This window comes from Martes martes (genome assembly GCF_963455335.1).
Source record: "Martes martes genome assembly, chromosome: 13".
Lineage (NCBI taxonomy): Eukaryota > Metazoa > Chordata > Mammalia > Carnivora > Mustelidae > Martes > Martes martes.
This window is the reverse complement of record NC_137901.1, coordinates 24,307,592-24,325,049: the sequence shown is the minus strand read 5'-3', so window position 1 is coordinate 24,325,049 and position 17,458 is coordinate 24,307,592. Positions and strand designations below refer to the sequence as shown.

The window sequence follows — 17,458 nt, the reverse complement described above, 5'->3', positions numbered from 1 at the left end:
GCTGGGGTTCAAACTGGGCCAGGTTGACTCCAGAGCAAATGCTTCCTGTTACTGTGCTTTCCTGCCTGACAAGAGAGATGCAAAAGCAGCCACGAAGATGGGGTTAGACGGAAGGCACTTATCTCCAAAAAGGATTCGAAACAAGCACAGAAGAAAGAAAGAAAATCTTGTGTTTTGATAAAATCTGGGTCGTGGGATCAGTAGCTCTGGAATGTGCTGAATCAAATCCTTTAGAAAATACTACATGTGGCTTCATGCAAGCGGCCTCCCTCTCTTCTCAAAATAACCTGAAGAGCCTGGATCCTAGCTCTGTCTTCATCTACGTGAGGACAGTCCCTCAGAGACCCAGTCCCCCTGACCTGCAGGGTCGGCCACTGGTCAGATCAAAAAGTGTAGGTCTGAATGCATAGGAAATGTCCAGAATAGACCAATCTTTAAAGACATTAAATAGATGAGAGTCTACCTTTGGCGGTGGAGGGAGACTGGGTGGTGGGGGATTGGGGAAGTGACTATGGGGGAGGGAAGAGTGACTAGCAGTGGGTTCTGCTACTGGGGCACAACTCTTAACAGACTGCCAACCAGGGCTTGTGTATTTTAAATGAGTGAATTTTATGGTATGTTAATTGCATTTCAATAAAACTGTTAAAATGCATTAATACCTGATTTTACTCTTTGTTATTGAAACTATAAAATTTTAAAAAACAAGGAAGAGGGAAGAGGGTGAGTCCTCAGGCTCCCCTAGCCCCTCTCCCCCATCAGCCTGCATTTCAGGCCCAGGGGCTAGGGTGCTCACTGGCAGCTAGGGGCAGAGACAGGCTCCTTCCTCCACTCCTGGCTGCCATCCCCAGTGCCTGTTCTAGGATTTTACTATTCCACCTTCACAAAATGCCCCTCTGTGTGCTCAGCAAAACACTGGGTTGGGCCGAGTCCACATGTCAACTCCTCTTTCCTTCATCAAGTCCTGCTGGGCACTTAGTATCATTCAAAAAAAAGTACCGTGCCAAAAAAAAAAAAACAAAAAAAAAAAACAACCATCACGTTTTACCGAAAGAGGCCACCTCTGCAGATGAGGACACTGTGCCCAGATAGAACTGGGGGCTGGCCTCAATGACCCCCACCTTTCCATGGTCTTTGACCTTCCCTGTTGGCAGGACGGCCATTCCCTGCTTCCTGCCCTCTCCGCCAACCCCCAGGCTGCCTCCTCCTGCCCAGGACTCATTCTCACCTTTATGGGGAAGCAGAGGAGCCAATAAAGCAGGACCCAGAAATGGAGCATCCACGCCGCCCGGCCCCTCCTACCTCCTGTGAGAGGGAGCGCTTCTCCCCACCAGGGTCCTGTGCACTCAATGGCTGGCCTCCTGCAGCCATGGCCTGGGGAGAGGGGGGATCAAACTTGCCACCTCTGCTGCCTCACCTCATCTCCCCAACGAAGTCGCAGAAGCCAGGCTGCAGCCCGGACAGCTCCCGGACCAAATTCTCTAACCCACAGGCTTGCTGCCAGAGCCAGGGCCCTGTGAACCTCTCTGCGCCTCCCTGCAAGTCTTTTGTCTTCCCCACCTGGACAAAGGAGAGCAGGATGCCTCCCTGCTCCCCTCTCTCCTGTCTCATTCTACCTCGGCTTCCCCACAGTGGCCGACGACATCCGTAAGAAGCGATCACACCTGTCCCTGCCTCCCAGCCCTACACCCCCAGAGCCTTCAGAGTCCAGTCCAAATGCCCTCTCTGGACAGAGCCTCCCATTCGGATGGTTCTCACTTTCCAGTTTCACCTGCCACCACCACGGGGGCCGGACAGGTCGGACCACTTCAAGTTCTCCCAATGTGACACTCCTTCGGCCCAGAAGGCCACCCCACTCCCGACTTCCCTGAGTCAACATCTCTTTGGGGGCTGCTTCTCCCAACACAGTCACCTCCTCCTGAACGTTCCCACCCTGTCACCGTGGTGATGACTGTGGCCCTGGCCTGACCCCTTGAGGTGCTGTGTGAAGGGCAGGGACTCGGTGGCAGGAACCGAGGGGTTCACTGGGCAGGTGAACGAACAGAGGTGGGAAGTCCCCTTCACCTCCCTCCCTCTCGGGTTTCGACCTGTTCGCAAACATGCAGGACAAGGAGGCCTCGGGGGCAACAAAGCATGAACTCTTAAGCTTAACACTGAGCGAGCTCTCCTGAGAGCGGGCTGGACCCAGGCGAGGAAGCAGGGAGGCCTTCAGGATGCCATCCCTCTGCTGCCTCAACAGGGAGTTTCGGAAGATCTGCCCTTCGCCAGCTCTTTAGGCCAGGCCCCGAAAACAGAAGAACCCCACTCCCCGGGGCAGAGCCTGCCTCCGGCCTCAGGACTGCCCTCGCGTCTCCAGACTCTCCCCACACGGAGCGCCTCTGTGGTGTTACTCGAAAGCACTGCTTCCAGGGGTCAAAGCATCACTTTCAGAAAATTCCTGCTGATGCCAACGTGTCACTTACGAGGAAACACGCATTGATTGACCTGTCCTATCCCATCAGCCCCAACTGGTTGCTCCCCCCGAAGAGGGAGGGCAGGGAATGCCGCTCCGAATACGGCCTATGTCGTGCCCCACAGCAGCCTTAGAGAGCAGTGGGCACAGGAGAGTTTTAAAAGCAGCCTGGAAATAAACACCAGCTGCAAGCAGACCCCCACGTCCTCCTCCCTGGTTACTGATGGAGCGGCCTGGGGCGGACCACAGATCCAGGATCGCAAGAAGGCTCTTCCCCCTGAAGGAGCCCTGGGGGACTTAGTCGCTGCTCTGTGAACACCCCTGTGGCTGCAGGCACCCATCACAGGCTCTGGGGGGAGCCACCCCTGTGCTGCTCCTTTAAATCCATGGTCACCAACCCCCCAATTTCTAATTTAAATGCCAGCCCACGGGCTCTGCCTGCTGCTGTGTGTCTTCTCCAGGAAAAGCGATTTTCCCAGTGGCCGCTTTTAGAGCATGAGTCTAATCCTTCATGTGGCTTTGTGTCCTGTCACATGGGGGTCACGGTGCAATCCCATTCTTTCTCATTCTGCGGCGTGTGTCTGAGTGGCAGTGGAGGGAAGGGACATGGCCTGAGGCAGCTCCGCCGTCCCACAGGACGGTCCCTGAGGGACGCTGTGTTGTCAGGCTGCAGCCAGCTCCGGGGGGACTCCCTCTCAGGCTCACAGCCCCCGGTGCTGCCAAAGGGTGCGGCAAGCCCCCGGCCCCCATTTTGTGGAGTTGGGCGTATTACGGTAGGCTCTCCCTACAGCAAAACACCCTGTCAAGGCACACGAGGCCGTGAGTTCCGGCAAAGGCACCACCTGTCGGTCCACCCTCTGCCTGCTCCGAGCAGCTACATCAGGCTGCACTGAAGCACTTACCTCAGCAGGCAGCGGAGGGGGAAGCTTTCCACACTGGGGCTTTGTACTCCTCCTTAATGAGGTGCTTGTCTTGCCTGCCCTGCTCCTCCCCACCCGTGTCCTCAGCCACCACAGTTTCACCAAGTCCCGCTGGCAGGAGTGACACCCCTCTCAACACCGGATGGACCGACCGGAAATCCGGGTTCTCCTCAGACCTGCCTCTCCGAGGAGCCCCGGGCACAGGGAAGCAAGGAGACCTAACAGAACAGCCCTCTTTCTGCATCGCCATCGCCGTCCCTGTCCCCGTCCCCTTCCCCTTCCCTTGATTCTGCTCGGGTGTTGCTCTGTGGCCCTTGGGCTGTGGTCCAGGCCTCTTCCAGCCTGCTCTGGGCCCGGGGGCACTGGGCCTTGCCCACAGCCCTCCTGCCCCCACCCCCACCCCCTCAGAGCACAATCCTGTCCCTCTCCATCCCTGCTGGCCAGTACGGAGAACACTTCCTCCTCTCCTGAGACCTGACAGACGGCAGGTGCATAACACATTTGGGGTGTCTGGCGGATGGCAGGGGCAGAATTCAGGCAGATGCAGTCTTCAGCTGAAATCACCTAATTTTTATAAATCTGACCCAAACAGAAGACTTCACAGAACAATGAAGGCAGAGATCATCCACCAAGAGAGTTTCCATTAGCTTCTCAAAAGTGAAAGATTCCGCAGGGAGGCCGCAGGTGGTTTGCACTCGGTAGGGAGACAGCACTGGGAATATGAAGGCTGCTAAGTGTAGGGGTCTGGGCTGTTGAACACGGCTTGTAGCCTGGGCCTCCTGGCGACCACTCTGCTTTTCTGCTAAGGATCTCCCACCACCCTGGGAATCACCGGCTCACCAGGCCCATAGGACTCCGGTTTCCCCTTGCTGGCTTGGCTCCCAGCCTGTGGACAGATGTCTAAGGTCTCTGCACCTGTGTTCCTACCACCCTGACTTGACATTCCTAGGACCTGTTCCCTTGGGTAGTGGCACCTCTCAGATCCTCAAACCATAAGCCAGAGCAAACCTACCTCGATCGGTCTTTGATTGTCTGCTAACCGTGGATAAATCACTGTAAATCAATTAGGCAGCTGCTTGATCCAGAGAATCTGTCATCCTGAAGCCTTAGGCATTTTACTAGGTGTGTGTACCCAGCAAAGGAGAGACCATGCCCCGGGGCTTTACATCAGAGCTGCGCATCTATGAAGAGCTGGGTAGAGTCACGCAAGGTAAACCACCCACTTCAAGGGCCTCCTCAGAACCCATGGGTCTTAACCTTCACCCCGGGAGGGCCCTGAAGAGCTGGAGTCCTGGAGCCTGGGGTGGACACAAGGACGTGGTGGTGCCTTCGGGGATGGGGTGTGGGGCAGGAGAAGAAGGTTATGGACAGGAGCACACACCACACTGGAGGAGGGGAGGAGGGTCCCGCTGAGCTTGAAGGTAACTGTTGGCAGTGGACACTGAACCCAAGTGAGGGAATGGTGAACAAAGGGCTGGGGGAGGGGAGGAATGACACTTAAGAGTTGGGGCCATGACTTTGGTCATCAAGCCAGTGGCGCTCCATGCAGGAACAAGTGTCTTATCAGCTTCACCGCTACCTCCCAAGCTGAGCAGGCCCACACACACACACACCTTACACACTGAGGAATCAGCCCTGCCCAGAGCTGATGTGGGGCAAAGCCTGCAGCTCAGAAGAAATGCTGCAAACCATCAGGAGTGAAGATGTGCAAACTGTGGAATTTGGCATATCTCCCTCCGTCTTCCACTGTTCCATCAACCATTCCTTTTCATTGTCAAAGACAATGACACTGGGAGCACCCTCCTGGAAGGGAGATATCTTCCTCCTCTACACTATCCAGCCAAACCCAATTCTTCACAGGCAAGATGTGGGAGGCCAGGGAGTAAAGGGAACCAAGTATTTTCCTTGCGATCCCAAGAATTGTGTGTTTCCACACATTTGGATGAGAGTTTCCACTGCTCGAAGAATGTTACCCTCTTATCAGCAACCATCGAACTGGGCGAAATTCTGAAGATCATCAGATCCAAACCTTCTAATCCACAGAGCAGGAAACCAAAGGCCAAAGCAGTTATATGATCAATAAGACCCAGATCCTTGGTGCGCCCAGGTGGCTCAGTTGGTTAAATATCTGCCTTTGGCTCAGGTCACGGTCTCGGGGTCCTAGGATCAAGCCCTGCATTGAGCTCCCTGCTTAGTAGGGAGCCTGCTTCTCCCTGTGCCCCTACACGCCCGCTCAAGCTCCCATACATACAATACATACACACATACGTACACATCTTAAAAATAAAATAAAACCCAGATCCTCCTAAACCACATTTTCAAGGCTGCCTGCCTTTGCCCTTGCTGGCCACTCACGACATTGCTGTCCTACCAAGTAGAAGCCACGAAAAGCTGGATGGGGGACCTATGGACCTCACCTGTTACCAGGCTTGCAGCTCTATCACTCATAATGCATCTGGCCTGACAAACATGCCCCTGGGCTCTTGGCCTTCACTCTTAGGGGATGCCTGTCTAGATGTGAGGGTCTTTCTCTCAGCACCTAGGATATCGGGGGCACCAAATCCATACCACCATTCTATGGTGCCAAACCATACCATCCAGTCTCTGCCAAGAGAGGTACACATTCACCTACACAGTTTGCTTCTAGCGTGTAGAATGGACATCAAGGCTTCTCTCACCACCCTACAGGTGGGCTAAGTGTTCATGAAATCCCTGCTCTGAGACCTCACGCACTCCCTGCAGCACAGAGTGGTCTCTGGCATCCCCACCCCAACCCAGCCCTGGAATCGAACTAACACAATGAGCGTGTCATCAGTCTTACCTTACACTCTTCATCCAGCAGGTCCAAGATGCCCAGCTTGGCTTCTATGAGGTCAATACAAGGTTGGTTATCATAAAAGTCAATCAAGGTCCAAGGGATCTGCTCCTTCATATATTCTTCTTGCTCTAGTTTGAATACATGCTAGGGTAGGTGAAAGGTCAAGGTTAGTGAGCTGCAGGCACATCCCAACGTTCATCTCCCCTGAGCTTCAACCACGTGAGCTTGGGGTCCCAGAGAAGGGGGCATGGATGTATACCCATCAGAAAAGGTTTGAGCACTAAGTCACAGTCATGACTGCAGAAAAGGAGAGCTCAGTTAGGTGATCCCCATTCCCACGTGAACCCTTCTCCAGAATATTCTAGTAATCAACTGGCTTGCAATCCAGCAAATACCCCAGAACCCCAGAATCAGGATGTGGGGGAGTCAAAACCAAGGGGAGGATCATTTACCTTCTCAACCCAGTTGCCCCATTCCTCCTGAGCAGCAGGGAATGCCTTCCCAAAGCTGGGGAAACCCCCAAGACACTAAGAGAAGGCTGGGGCAGAGCTAGAGGCCACTGGCCCTGGATGGAAGAGTAGTGCCCCAAGCTGCTGCTCCCAGGGCGAGAGGTCCCCCCACCCGACACCCCGGGTCCAGGAGCCGAGCCTACCGAGTTGAACTGCTGCTGCAACTTCTCGTTTGCATAGTTGATACAGAACTGCTCAAAGCTGTTGACCTCAAATGTCTCAAACCTGCAGAATGGAAAGGGAGGACAAAGGGGCATTCGTCTTAGCAAAGGAATCACTGGGACTTCCAATAAGGCTACTCTCATCTCCTTTCTCCCCGCATCCAGCTCCATCCTCAGCTCCAGCACAGAAGTCCCTCACAAGCCCAGAAGGGGGGCATTCCGCTCAGAGGGAGTGCCTTTTTCCAATTGACACAACAGCCCCTCACGGGCTGGCAGTGTCCCCCACCCAACACAAATGAATTGCAATTTAACCAATCCCCTATTAGAGAACATTTTGGTTCTTTTCCTGATTTTTAGCTGCTATCAATGCTGGGGCAAATGTTGTATATGCATATTTCATGGTTCTTTCTGTAGGATGCAACCATCTTAGCAGAATCACCATGTCGGAATACGGTTTCTTAAAAGGTAGAAGAAAATGAATTTCCAGAAAGGTGGAACCAACTCATGTTATCACCCCACAACCACCCTAGCCTCCCATGCATCCAACTGTCTGGTTGTCCTAGTACTGGTTAAAGTTATTTATTTTTTAAATTCATTTCCACGAAGTTCGAGTTTACACACGATTTGAAGACAATCAGATGTGCAGCTTAGAAACTGGCAGAAGGGTGGAGAACAGCTGATTTGGGGGAAGCTGTGCAAGACCAAAGGCAGGAAGTCAGTAAGGCAATTATTACTGCACTAATGATCCTAGAAGACCAACTGGGGCGTGACTTAAGCCGGTAGTGACCGAGTAATGAAAAAGGATCAAAAGACGTTAAGGGAGGGACAAATGAGAGGGCTTCAAGTGACCAGTGGGGCACGGAGGCGAGATTCACCCCCACGACCAAACGGACGTGGTCAAGCTCGCCAGGCCAGAATGGTCTAGCAGAATCAGCAGCATTAGCTACAAATGAGCGGGGCCATCTTGCACACCGGGTAGCGTCATCAGGCTTAGGCAGTGGCGGGGCAGAAATGTAGGAGGAAGAGGAGCCATTTTCTCATTCACACCACTGGCTGAATGAGCACTCGGCCCCAAATGCTTCAGGAGCTCCCTCTCACTCCATGTCCACAATGATTCCATGCTACAAGGGAAGAAACGAAGGCACGGGGAGATGAAATCGTCTGGTCCAAATCAGAGTCTGTATGCAGAAGAGCCAGTATGTGAACCCAGACAGTGATTTCTGAGGCCCCATTCTTAGTTTAAGAAGTTTCACTAAGAAAAGGAGGGAAAGACTGGGGAAGGGCAGTGGACAAGAATACTTCCCAGAAGAGGAGTGGGAGTATCAACAAGGGACATGGGGGGAGTGGTGCACAGGCTTCAGCCTTCCTATAATCTTACACTTTTACCCCCTCATTCTTCAGTATACACAACGAAAGTTTCTTAATCTTTTATAAAATTATGCCAGTCTTCCCCAATAGACTGTACTCCCTAATTACCACTCCCAAATAGAAATGTCAGGGTTGTAGGCTGGTGGTATTGGAGAGGCAGCACCCAAGAGAGAATAAATGCATCAGACAGCCAACAGGGCCACGTCGGGGCCCAGAAAACATCAGGCTTCTCGCATCCACCTTCCCCACCCAAAATATAAAAACATGGAGAAGTGGAAAGTCCTTTTGAGATCAAAGGAGTCAACTGTTTGGCGACAACCATATTAAAATATAGACTTTGGTCATGCCCACATAGGAGAAATAATTTTAAGTTAATCAAAGAAGACCAAGGATGGGAGCTGCGCTCCGGGCCGTGTGGGGGTGGGGGGGGTACTGTGCCTTCCAGTTCTCCTGCTGCCCTGGGGCTCCCTCAGTCCAGGGGATGGCCCTAGACATGGAGTTCCGTCACTTAGAACCTCATTTCCTCCCCCGCCGCAACCATACCCCAAGACAGACTGCCGACACCGTCAACCCCCCAGAGGAAACTTAATTAATAAAATCTACAGGGAAGATAAAGGAGCCACCCTAGCAAATGGCCAGAAAATAGTGACCAGGTGTACATGCAGGGCTTGGACTGAGCTCCACAGATAAAGGATTTAAGTATCTCCTACTTGTCATTTGTTAAAGGTTTATGTTGGTAGCACTCCACCAAGAACATTCTCATTAATTTGAGATGGCCTAAAATTAGCTCATAATTCCCCTATTTCTAAGATATGATCTGGTAACAATTCCTCTGCCATCTATTGTAATTACTGTAATGCCCGCTATAGGGCCAGAGATGAATGCGGGGTCTGGGTAGCTTGGAAAACGTCTAAGAGAACTAACCTCAGAAAGCCTCAGCTAAGGAGATAGGGCAACTTCTCTACAATAGGAGTCTATCTGTAGCAATTCTTCCTATCAACAGAGATGATTTTTTAAAATAAACACAATGGATCAATTTATAGTTCACAGCATTCAACTGTCACAAAGAAATTTATATCCTAGAGGGAATTGGATTTCTCCTGTATAATCAATGTTGAGAATAGTTAGACCAGAATCCTTAGGTGGGAGGAAGGTCAGGATGCAGAATAAGACTTGATGCTGAGACCCAAGGTCTGAATTCACCGTGGTACAACCATCACCCCTACCTTCAGTGGCCTCCTCTTCCCGAAACGTAGAAGAGGACAGAATTTCCTTTTGGTTCTGCTCCAATTTCAGGGTGTGGTAAGGGCCACAAAGGTCTCTAAAAATAAGGTAGTGTCTGCTGCAAAGTGAAACCACAATGAAAGGGCGTCAACCAAGCCCTCTGAGTTCATTACTAACCTCCACAAGCCTCTTGCTTCAGAGCAGAGGCCAGGCAGGGCTTTCAAGGCGGGGGAAGACTTCTTCCCCTGGAACGTGGCTCAGAGGAACCCAATTTCTTATCTCATTCTCCTTTCTTTTACCAAGATCATGCTCTAGCCTTCTACCAAAGGTTAAAGGAAAAAATATGCATTGTAGGTTGGATGTAGAGAGGGGGCTGTCAGGGAATGGTTATTAAACGTTAGACAAGTGCCATCAAGGTCTCTTTCCCTCCTGAAGCCCAGGAAACCTCAGAAGGGCACCCTGTGGTCTCTTCACGACGCCAGCTCCTCTGATCTCTTTACTCAACCATCTTGGGATGCCGGCTGTACCCTAGAACACCAGGACTTGAACTCTGTTCCTGTTCTTCTCTGGGCCTAGATGTCCCCACACGGGATTTGGCCTTCAGGGAAGGCGCAGTACTAGGCACTGCTCACATCCCAAGGCCAAGAACAGTTATCTTCTGGAGGACCTAAGTCCAAAGTCCACTTACTTTGCAGTGTGTTCCAACTCCCTGCTCCTCTATGCACCAGGAAACTCAGTGCGGGACAGAAAAATGCCCACTGCATGGAAACCCTCTCCCCGCCCATCAGTCAACTGCCTCAAGGATTGCAAGGTCTGCGAAAGAGCTCTCAGGAAGACCACAGGAATCCAGTATACGAAGCCTTCCAAGGAATAGAGGTTTGATGTGTTTATAGGACTTGAATGGCGGGTGAGCTCAGAGGGGTGACAGCAGGTCAGAAAGAACTGTGACTTTATCTGAACCTTAAGAGTATGAATGGGTGTCTGCCTCTAGGCACAAGCCCAAGAGCTGTGTAAGAGAAATTCTGGAAGGTTGAGATGGACTTTAGAGCAATCTGAGTTACAAGGTTCTCCTGGGAGACCAAAGATTCCAAGGCAAACCCAATGGCTTCAGGGATCTGTTAGATCTGACAATACTGGGGCCAGCCATGCATGTTTACCCTGAGGATGACATGCCCAGGGATCTCCTGAGCTGCCCACGTCTGGTCCACTGTTTATAGGCTTGAAGGAAAAGGCCACTGGCTTTTCCCCCTCCATTCACCATGAACCCTTTTCCTACTGGTCAAAGAGGAGCTAGGTAGTCTTCTCTGAATAACTGAATTGGAACTGTAAGACCAACACCAAGAAAACAAAATATCCGTTAAAATGAAGGCAAACAGTGGACCTAAGAAGTTTACTTAAAATAGATGATTAAAGGCAACCTATGTATAGTAGGAAGTATTTGCAAATCATATTTCTGATAAGGAGTTAATATCCAGAATATACAAAGAGCTCTTACAACTCAACAACAAAAATCAAATAACTCAAAAAATAGGCGAAGGCCTTGAACATTTTTCAAAGACAATATATGAAATATGATCACCATCACTAAATATTAGAGAAATGCAAATCAAAACCACAAGGAGAGATTACTTCATACCTCTCAGGAGAGCTATGACCAAAAACCTCAAAATAACAAGTGTCGTCAAGGATGTGGAGAAACTAAAACCCTTGTGTGCTATTGATAGGAATGCAAAATGGTGCGGTCACTATGGAAAACAAGCTGTAGGTTCCTCAAAAAATTAAAAATAGAATTGTCATATGATCCAGCAATCCCACTTCTGGGCATATGTTGAAAAGAATTAGAAGAGATATTTGCGCACCCTTGTTCCCTGTAGCATTGTTCACAATAGCCCATGGCTAAAAGAAGCCCGAACATCCATCAGCAGAAGAGTGGGTAAACAAAAGGTGGTGTGTACACACACTAGAGCATTACTCAGCTTTAAGAAAGGAAATTCTGTCACAGGCTGCAACACGGGAGAGCCTTGAGGACACTGAGCTAACTCCCAGAAGCCAGTCACAAAAAGACAAATGTTGTATGATTCCCCTTACATAGGCATCCAACATAGTCCTAAGTCACAGAAACAGTGTAGAGTGGTGGTTTCCAGGGAAAAATGGGAGCTGCTCAATGGGTGTAAAGTTTTAGTCTTCCACCATGAAAGTGCTCCAGAGTTCTGTCGTTTAACAATGTGAGTATACCTACCCACTGAACCGTACATTTAAAAATGGTTAAGATGGCGGGGGCCGGGAGGAGGGCGCACCTGCGTGGCTCAGCTGGTTAAGCGTCTGCCTTTGGATCAGGTCATGATCTCAGGGTCTTTGGGGTGGAGCCCTGCGTCGGGCTCCCTGCTCAGTGGGAAGTCTGTTTCTCCCTCTCCCTTTGCCCCTTGCCCTGCTCCCACGCACATTCTCTCTCTCTCAAACAAATAAAATCTTTTTAAAAAAAAAAAAATGGTTAAGACACTAAGTTTTATGTTAGGTGCTTTTCCAGCTACAGTTTTAAAAAATTATTTTAAAAAACCCATGTTGTTAAGAAGCACTGAGTAGAGATGGTTGCTAGTTTAAAGTCAAGAAATATCACAAGAAACAGAAAATAATGTGAGAGCTGAGGATAGAAAATCCCAGCAAGCATAAATACTGACTTCTGGAATACTGAAAAGAAATAAAATACAATGAAAAAAAAGAAAGAAAAAGAAAAAAAGAAAATCCCAGCAAACCCACTTCCTTCCTTCTGGGTCCTGCCTGCTCCTTTCCAGTGCCGCCCCCGACCCCCGACCCCTGCACCCTCTCTCCCACTGTCCCTCCACATGAGGCACGAATCTCCTCTTCCCTCCACAGGTCTCCTAGGCCAACTGTCCTCGTCAAGAACAGGCCAGCCCCAGACGCCTGGGTGGCTCAGTGGGTTAAAAGCCACTGCCTTCGGCCCAGGTCATGATCTCAGGGTCTTGGGATAGAGCCCCACATCGGGCTCTCTGCTCAGCGGGGAGCCTGCTTCCCCTTCCTCTCTGCCTGCCTCTCTGCCTGCTTGTGATCTCTGTCAAATAAATAAATAAAATCTTAAAAAAAAAAAAAAAAAGAACAGGCTGGCCCCAGCCAAAGCCCCTGGCACCCTGGCATGTCGAAGTCTCAAATCAAAGACAAATAACTAACTGCCTTTTTCCCAAATTGAACATTGAAGCCATCTATTTCTTTTTGCCTTGAGGAGGGGAGAGGAATGAAGGATTACAGTTACAATTCCTCCAGCCTGGAGAGGCAGGCACCGGTTAATGTAACATGAAAAGGAAAGCCTGGCCACAAGCTGCCTGGTGCTGTCCTATTCATTTCCAGCCCCTGCCTGGTAAGAAACACCCGCAGGCAGGCAGGCAGCCACATCACAGACCCTTGCTGAAGGGAAAGAGCTGGGCTCAGGTTGGCTAAACTGCTCCATGGGTATTGCTTGCTTTGCACTTTTCGGAGCTGAGACAGGGGAGCAAGCTGGAGGGAAACCACTCCTCCTGCCAGGACACCGGGGGTCTGGGGAACCTGGGGGTCTGGCCCCCACCGCCGTGCCCTCTATCTCAGGGTTCACAGCCTTTCCTACCATCCAGACCACCAGTCAGAACATCGTGTTAATGGCGGGGTGCCTACGTGTGATGCTGGTCGGTGCGCTGTTTTCTTATCTACAAAGAAAGGAGTACTCGCTCTGGCAGCGGATTGTGTAGTAACATTTTAAACATTTACGGAAAATTCTGGAGCGGCTCACCCACCCTACAGAATTCTCTTTCATTGTTTCCAGAAGGAGCTTGACTGGTGAGTCAATAACTCCCTGAACAATGAGTTAGAGTTCAATGGGCTAGAGTTCATCTGGGGACAGTTACCCCACTAATTACTAATTAGTGTCTCCTTGTTGGGGAGGGGGTGGCAATCCCACTCTCATTGGCTAGCTTCGCACATTTCTAACCTGATTAAGAGGGAGATAATTCCTTATTCCTTTCTTCTTAATGAATGGGGCTTAATGTATTCAGAAGCACATCCCCACCATCCTCCGCATTCTTTCTAGCTTCCACATGCCGCTGTCATCTGCTCACAGATGACAAGAAAGAAGACAATCAAAGACTTTAGGTCATCCCAAGGGCATCTTCTATGTGCGCCACGTCTCCCCGGCCTAGGGCTGAGACACAATGAGACCATGGAGAAATGCTCTCTCCCTCTCCAGCGTTTGGATAGAAAACTCAAAAAATAAAAAAATCATGCTGGACTTCTCTGAAGTCGTGGAGGATGAATTGTCCTTAGAATCACTTCCCCTAGTTACATTATGAACGAAGCATAAAGACAGGAATCAGTTTGGCAGTTGGCGGGGGGGGGTGTTGGATGGAGAAGACAACAGGTGGAAGAGTGTCAGGTGTGACATCCGACCCAGAGAACGGAGGGATGGCCACTTTAAAAAAGATCCAGTGGCTTTCTGTAAAGTATCTGAAAGTCCATCGAAAAGGAGACAGATACCAGGATTGCAAAAGGGAGAGAACAGTAAACAGCTCCATTCAAGGTCACCCCAGACTCCCACCCAACACCGTCATTTTCTTCCAGATGAAAAAATGATGTCTCTGACCAGACGGAGCAGACACAGTACCACCAGGTCCAAGTGACCTGCTCGCTGGTGGTGAAGGTTTTGGTTCTAACCTCCTAAGAGTTCATTACATGCCTCCTGGCCAGAGAAGAGAGCCTCGGCCAGCGCAAATTCTTACAGCAATTTCTCGGCAGACTCGCACTGCTGAGGAGCATGCTTACGGACATTCAGGGAAAGTCTCTAAGTGCTTTCTTGGCAACAGATGGCCCAGACAGACAGCCAGCTCGCTAACTCTGAGCCCACCCTGGCTTTAACTTGCCATCTCGCGCTCTGCCTCGAGGGCACGAACGGGGCACTCCACGGAGCATGGGGAAGAGTCCAGCATTGGACCTCTGCGAGGGGAGGGTGACTCGCTGTGCAAACAGGACTACTTTGCAGCACAGTGTGGAAAAGGAAATGAGCTCCTAAGAACAAGGATTTTAAAAAGAAAACAAGACAGCACAGCATGTCTGAAGGAAGCACAAAGGGTAGGAAACTTCTCAAGTACCTGGCCCGTGGCCCTACTGCGGAACCCCGAGGAAGCCAGGGCCACTCCAAGAGGAGGGGGGTACGCACGGGTCAGGAGACCGAGTTCCTGGGACCCGCACCTCATCACAGGCTCGATCTCCTCAAACCACACACAAGCCTTCCCTGAAATCAATTTCTCCCCTCTGGGCAGTCACAGGACTTGAGGGAGAACAGACTCAACGATGAAAAAGGTAAACAGCAAATAGAAGCACAAAATCCAGCTTGCTCGAGCCCAGCGGCGTCTCCAGACCCAGCAGCGTGACAGGCCAGCAAGGAGCAAAGCCTCTCACTGCGGATGCCAGGGAGGGAGGGAAGGCCGTGGCGCCACGAAGACAGCAGGGGACCATGACAGTGGTGAGTAGCAGTAGCACCAAAAGTCACGATCTTTTTTTTTTTAAATGTTCAGTTAGCCAACATATAGTGCATGCCGTTAGTTTTGGATGTAGTGTTCAACAATTCCTTATTTGAAGTCACGATGTTTTCCCACGCTATTCACAACACTGAGCCCACCTGTTCGTCTTCCCTGATAAAAAATGCAGTAAATTAGATTCTTGCCCAGGTAAAGTCAGGGAATCAGGTCCAATGCTGTGGCCTGGGTTTCTCTGGGTCTTACTTCAGAAGGCAACACGAAAGGTCAGATTTTCAGGGGAACCCAATTTCCTGAAAATACTCATGGTGAAGAGAATAACGGAATTACTGACAGCAAGGAGGTAGGTCCCCAGGGTAGGAAATGCTCTCCACAGAGAAATGGGAGAGGCTGAGCCCAAAGCAGGCACTCAGTGGCCAGGAGAAATGGCCTGGACCCAGCTGCTCAGATAAAATCCCGAACAGCCTGGAGAGAACGCATCCCCCTGCTTCCTGCTCTCGGTGATGCCCCACTGTCGTCTCACCAGCTAGTAGGCTTCCCTGCCACACTTCGCTTTTTCCCAACATCACGACAGCGCTCCCAGGTCCCAAAGCTGCTGCCCCCACCTCCCATGTTTTACTCCCTCCCTTTAAAAGATCCAGTCCAAACCCCACCTTTCACATAAAGCTTCCCCTGACGGTGCCAACGAGCATGCCCTCTCCTGCCTTGACACTCATCCCACACTGAGTATCCAAACCCTCAAATGGACTCGGCTAGAATTTCTTCGGTTGCCTCTTATATGATGTAGCTCACGTATGTGCATTAGTTCCTCAGCACGAGGCCTTTGTGATGCCAGAAATCAAGTCTCCTCCTTCCATGTCCTCCACACCCTGCAACATGGTTCGATTGGAAACCCGACCATGAACAAGCGCAGCAGAGCTCTAACGAGGACAGCCTATCTTTGCATGGGGACGTGGCCGCTTCTAGAAGGTTCCCTTTGCTCCAGTCTCAACATAAGCCCATCAGCCCACTAAGCAGTTGTTTCCACCAGAGCAGCCCTGTTCTTACAACTCCGCACTTTCACGGGTCGGAACTTCTATTTTAAGACAGAAGCCATAACCTTCTGTGATATAAACACCCAAGAGGATTCAATCTATTATTAGCTTAAAGAAGGCAAGACATTGATCATAAAAGATGTGCAAAGGAGGTTGCAGATCAGGACGCAGAACTTCAAAGAACTCTAGAAGGATCTGGGAAGGACCTCAGAGAGATTGTAGCTCAATGCTTTCCTTCCAGCGAGGGAAACAAAAGACCAGAAGGGGGCTGTGAGGTGTGGAGCGAGCTAGGGCCAGCCGTGAGTCACCACCCCTGTCTTCTGACGCCGAGTCAGGGAGATTTTCCGCTGAGCCATGCTGCCTCTCCCTGCAGAAGACGCCGTTATAAATAACAGTGCTTGCCATTAGGCTAGAATTCTGAAAGGAAGACAAGCCTCAAGAATGACCGCACACGAGCCTTACAGTGCTGGGCAAAACCATGGTATTATAATAACCATCTTGATGGGGAACACAGTGAATGAGGTTAGATGGTAGATTTGAATAAAACAGCTGAGACACAAAGCCTGAAATTGCGTTCAGAGCAGTTTCCGGTCCAGTTCCAGGCAAGACCCTTCACTCGCCAGGCCTGTTTCCCAGTTGTGAAGATGGGTGTGTACAGGGCTTCTCCATGCAGGAGCTACCGGGGTACTGACAGGGGCCACTCTTCCTTGGAACTGTCTTCCATATTGTCAGACACCTAGCATCCCCAATCTCAGGCCACTAGGTGCCAGTAGAGACCCCAGTCGCTGTGACAACCAGAAACTGCTCCCATGCGTCACACTCCCTGGTTGAGAATTGGGAAGCAAGGTCCCCTGCCAACTCTGAAATGCTAGCGGGAAGACACAATGGCGGCACCTGGGTGGCCCAGTCAGTTAAGTGTCTGCCTTCGGCTCAGGTCATGATCCCAGGGTCCTGGGATCGAGCACCACATCGGGCTCCCTGCTCTGCGGGGACCCTGCTTCTCCCTCTCCCTACCCCCACTCACATTCTTATTTGCTCTCCCTTTAAATGTTTTGCTTGTTTAAAAGAAGGACAACACAGCCATCAGGCGGAGGGAGAGGAGGCCAGGCGCAGGCCTACCCGTAGATGTCCAGGACGCCGATGAAGGAGTGCTGCTTGAGGGCGGTGTGCAGCGCCTTGTTGACGTGCTCCACGATCCAGCCAAACAGCTGCGCGTAGATGTGCTTGGCCAGGGCGCTGCGCGCGTTGGCTACCTGCTGTGGGGACATGGTCTTCACGTAGGTCTCAGAGGTGGTGACCAGCTTGCGGTGGCAGAGCCAGTGCACCATCTGACTGTGCTCCACCCCCAGCAGCCGGCAGAAGTCGTTCAGGTGTGCATCCTGGGGCTGGAAGAGACGCGGAGGAGGGCTTCAGGAGGGAGCGGAGGGCAAGCCTGCCACCGTACCCTGCCCACCACCAC

At 51.0% G+C, this 17,458-nt stretch overlaps 1 protein-coding gene across 1 annotated transcript in view; it reads right to left on the bottom strand.

Annotated features, from left to right (window-relative positions):
• MYO5B (myosin VB) overlaps window positions 1-17,458 on the bottom strand; it is a gene marked incomplete at its 5' end in the record, with an annotated part of 248,587 nt that overhangs the window by 107,477 nt on the left and 123,652 nt on the right. The window contains 3 exons of the mRNA XM_080821604.1: window positions 6,191-6,331; window positions 6,840-6,921; window positions 17,119-17,384. Coding sequence (XP_080677730.1) covers window positions 6,191-6,331; window positions 6,840-6,921; window positions 17,119-17,384 — 489 coding nt within the window. The remainder of the gene's footprint in view (window positions 1-6,190; window positions 6,332-6,839; window positions 6,922-17,118; window positions 17,385-17,458) is intronic.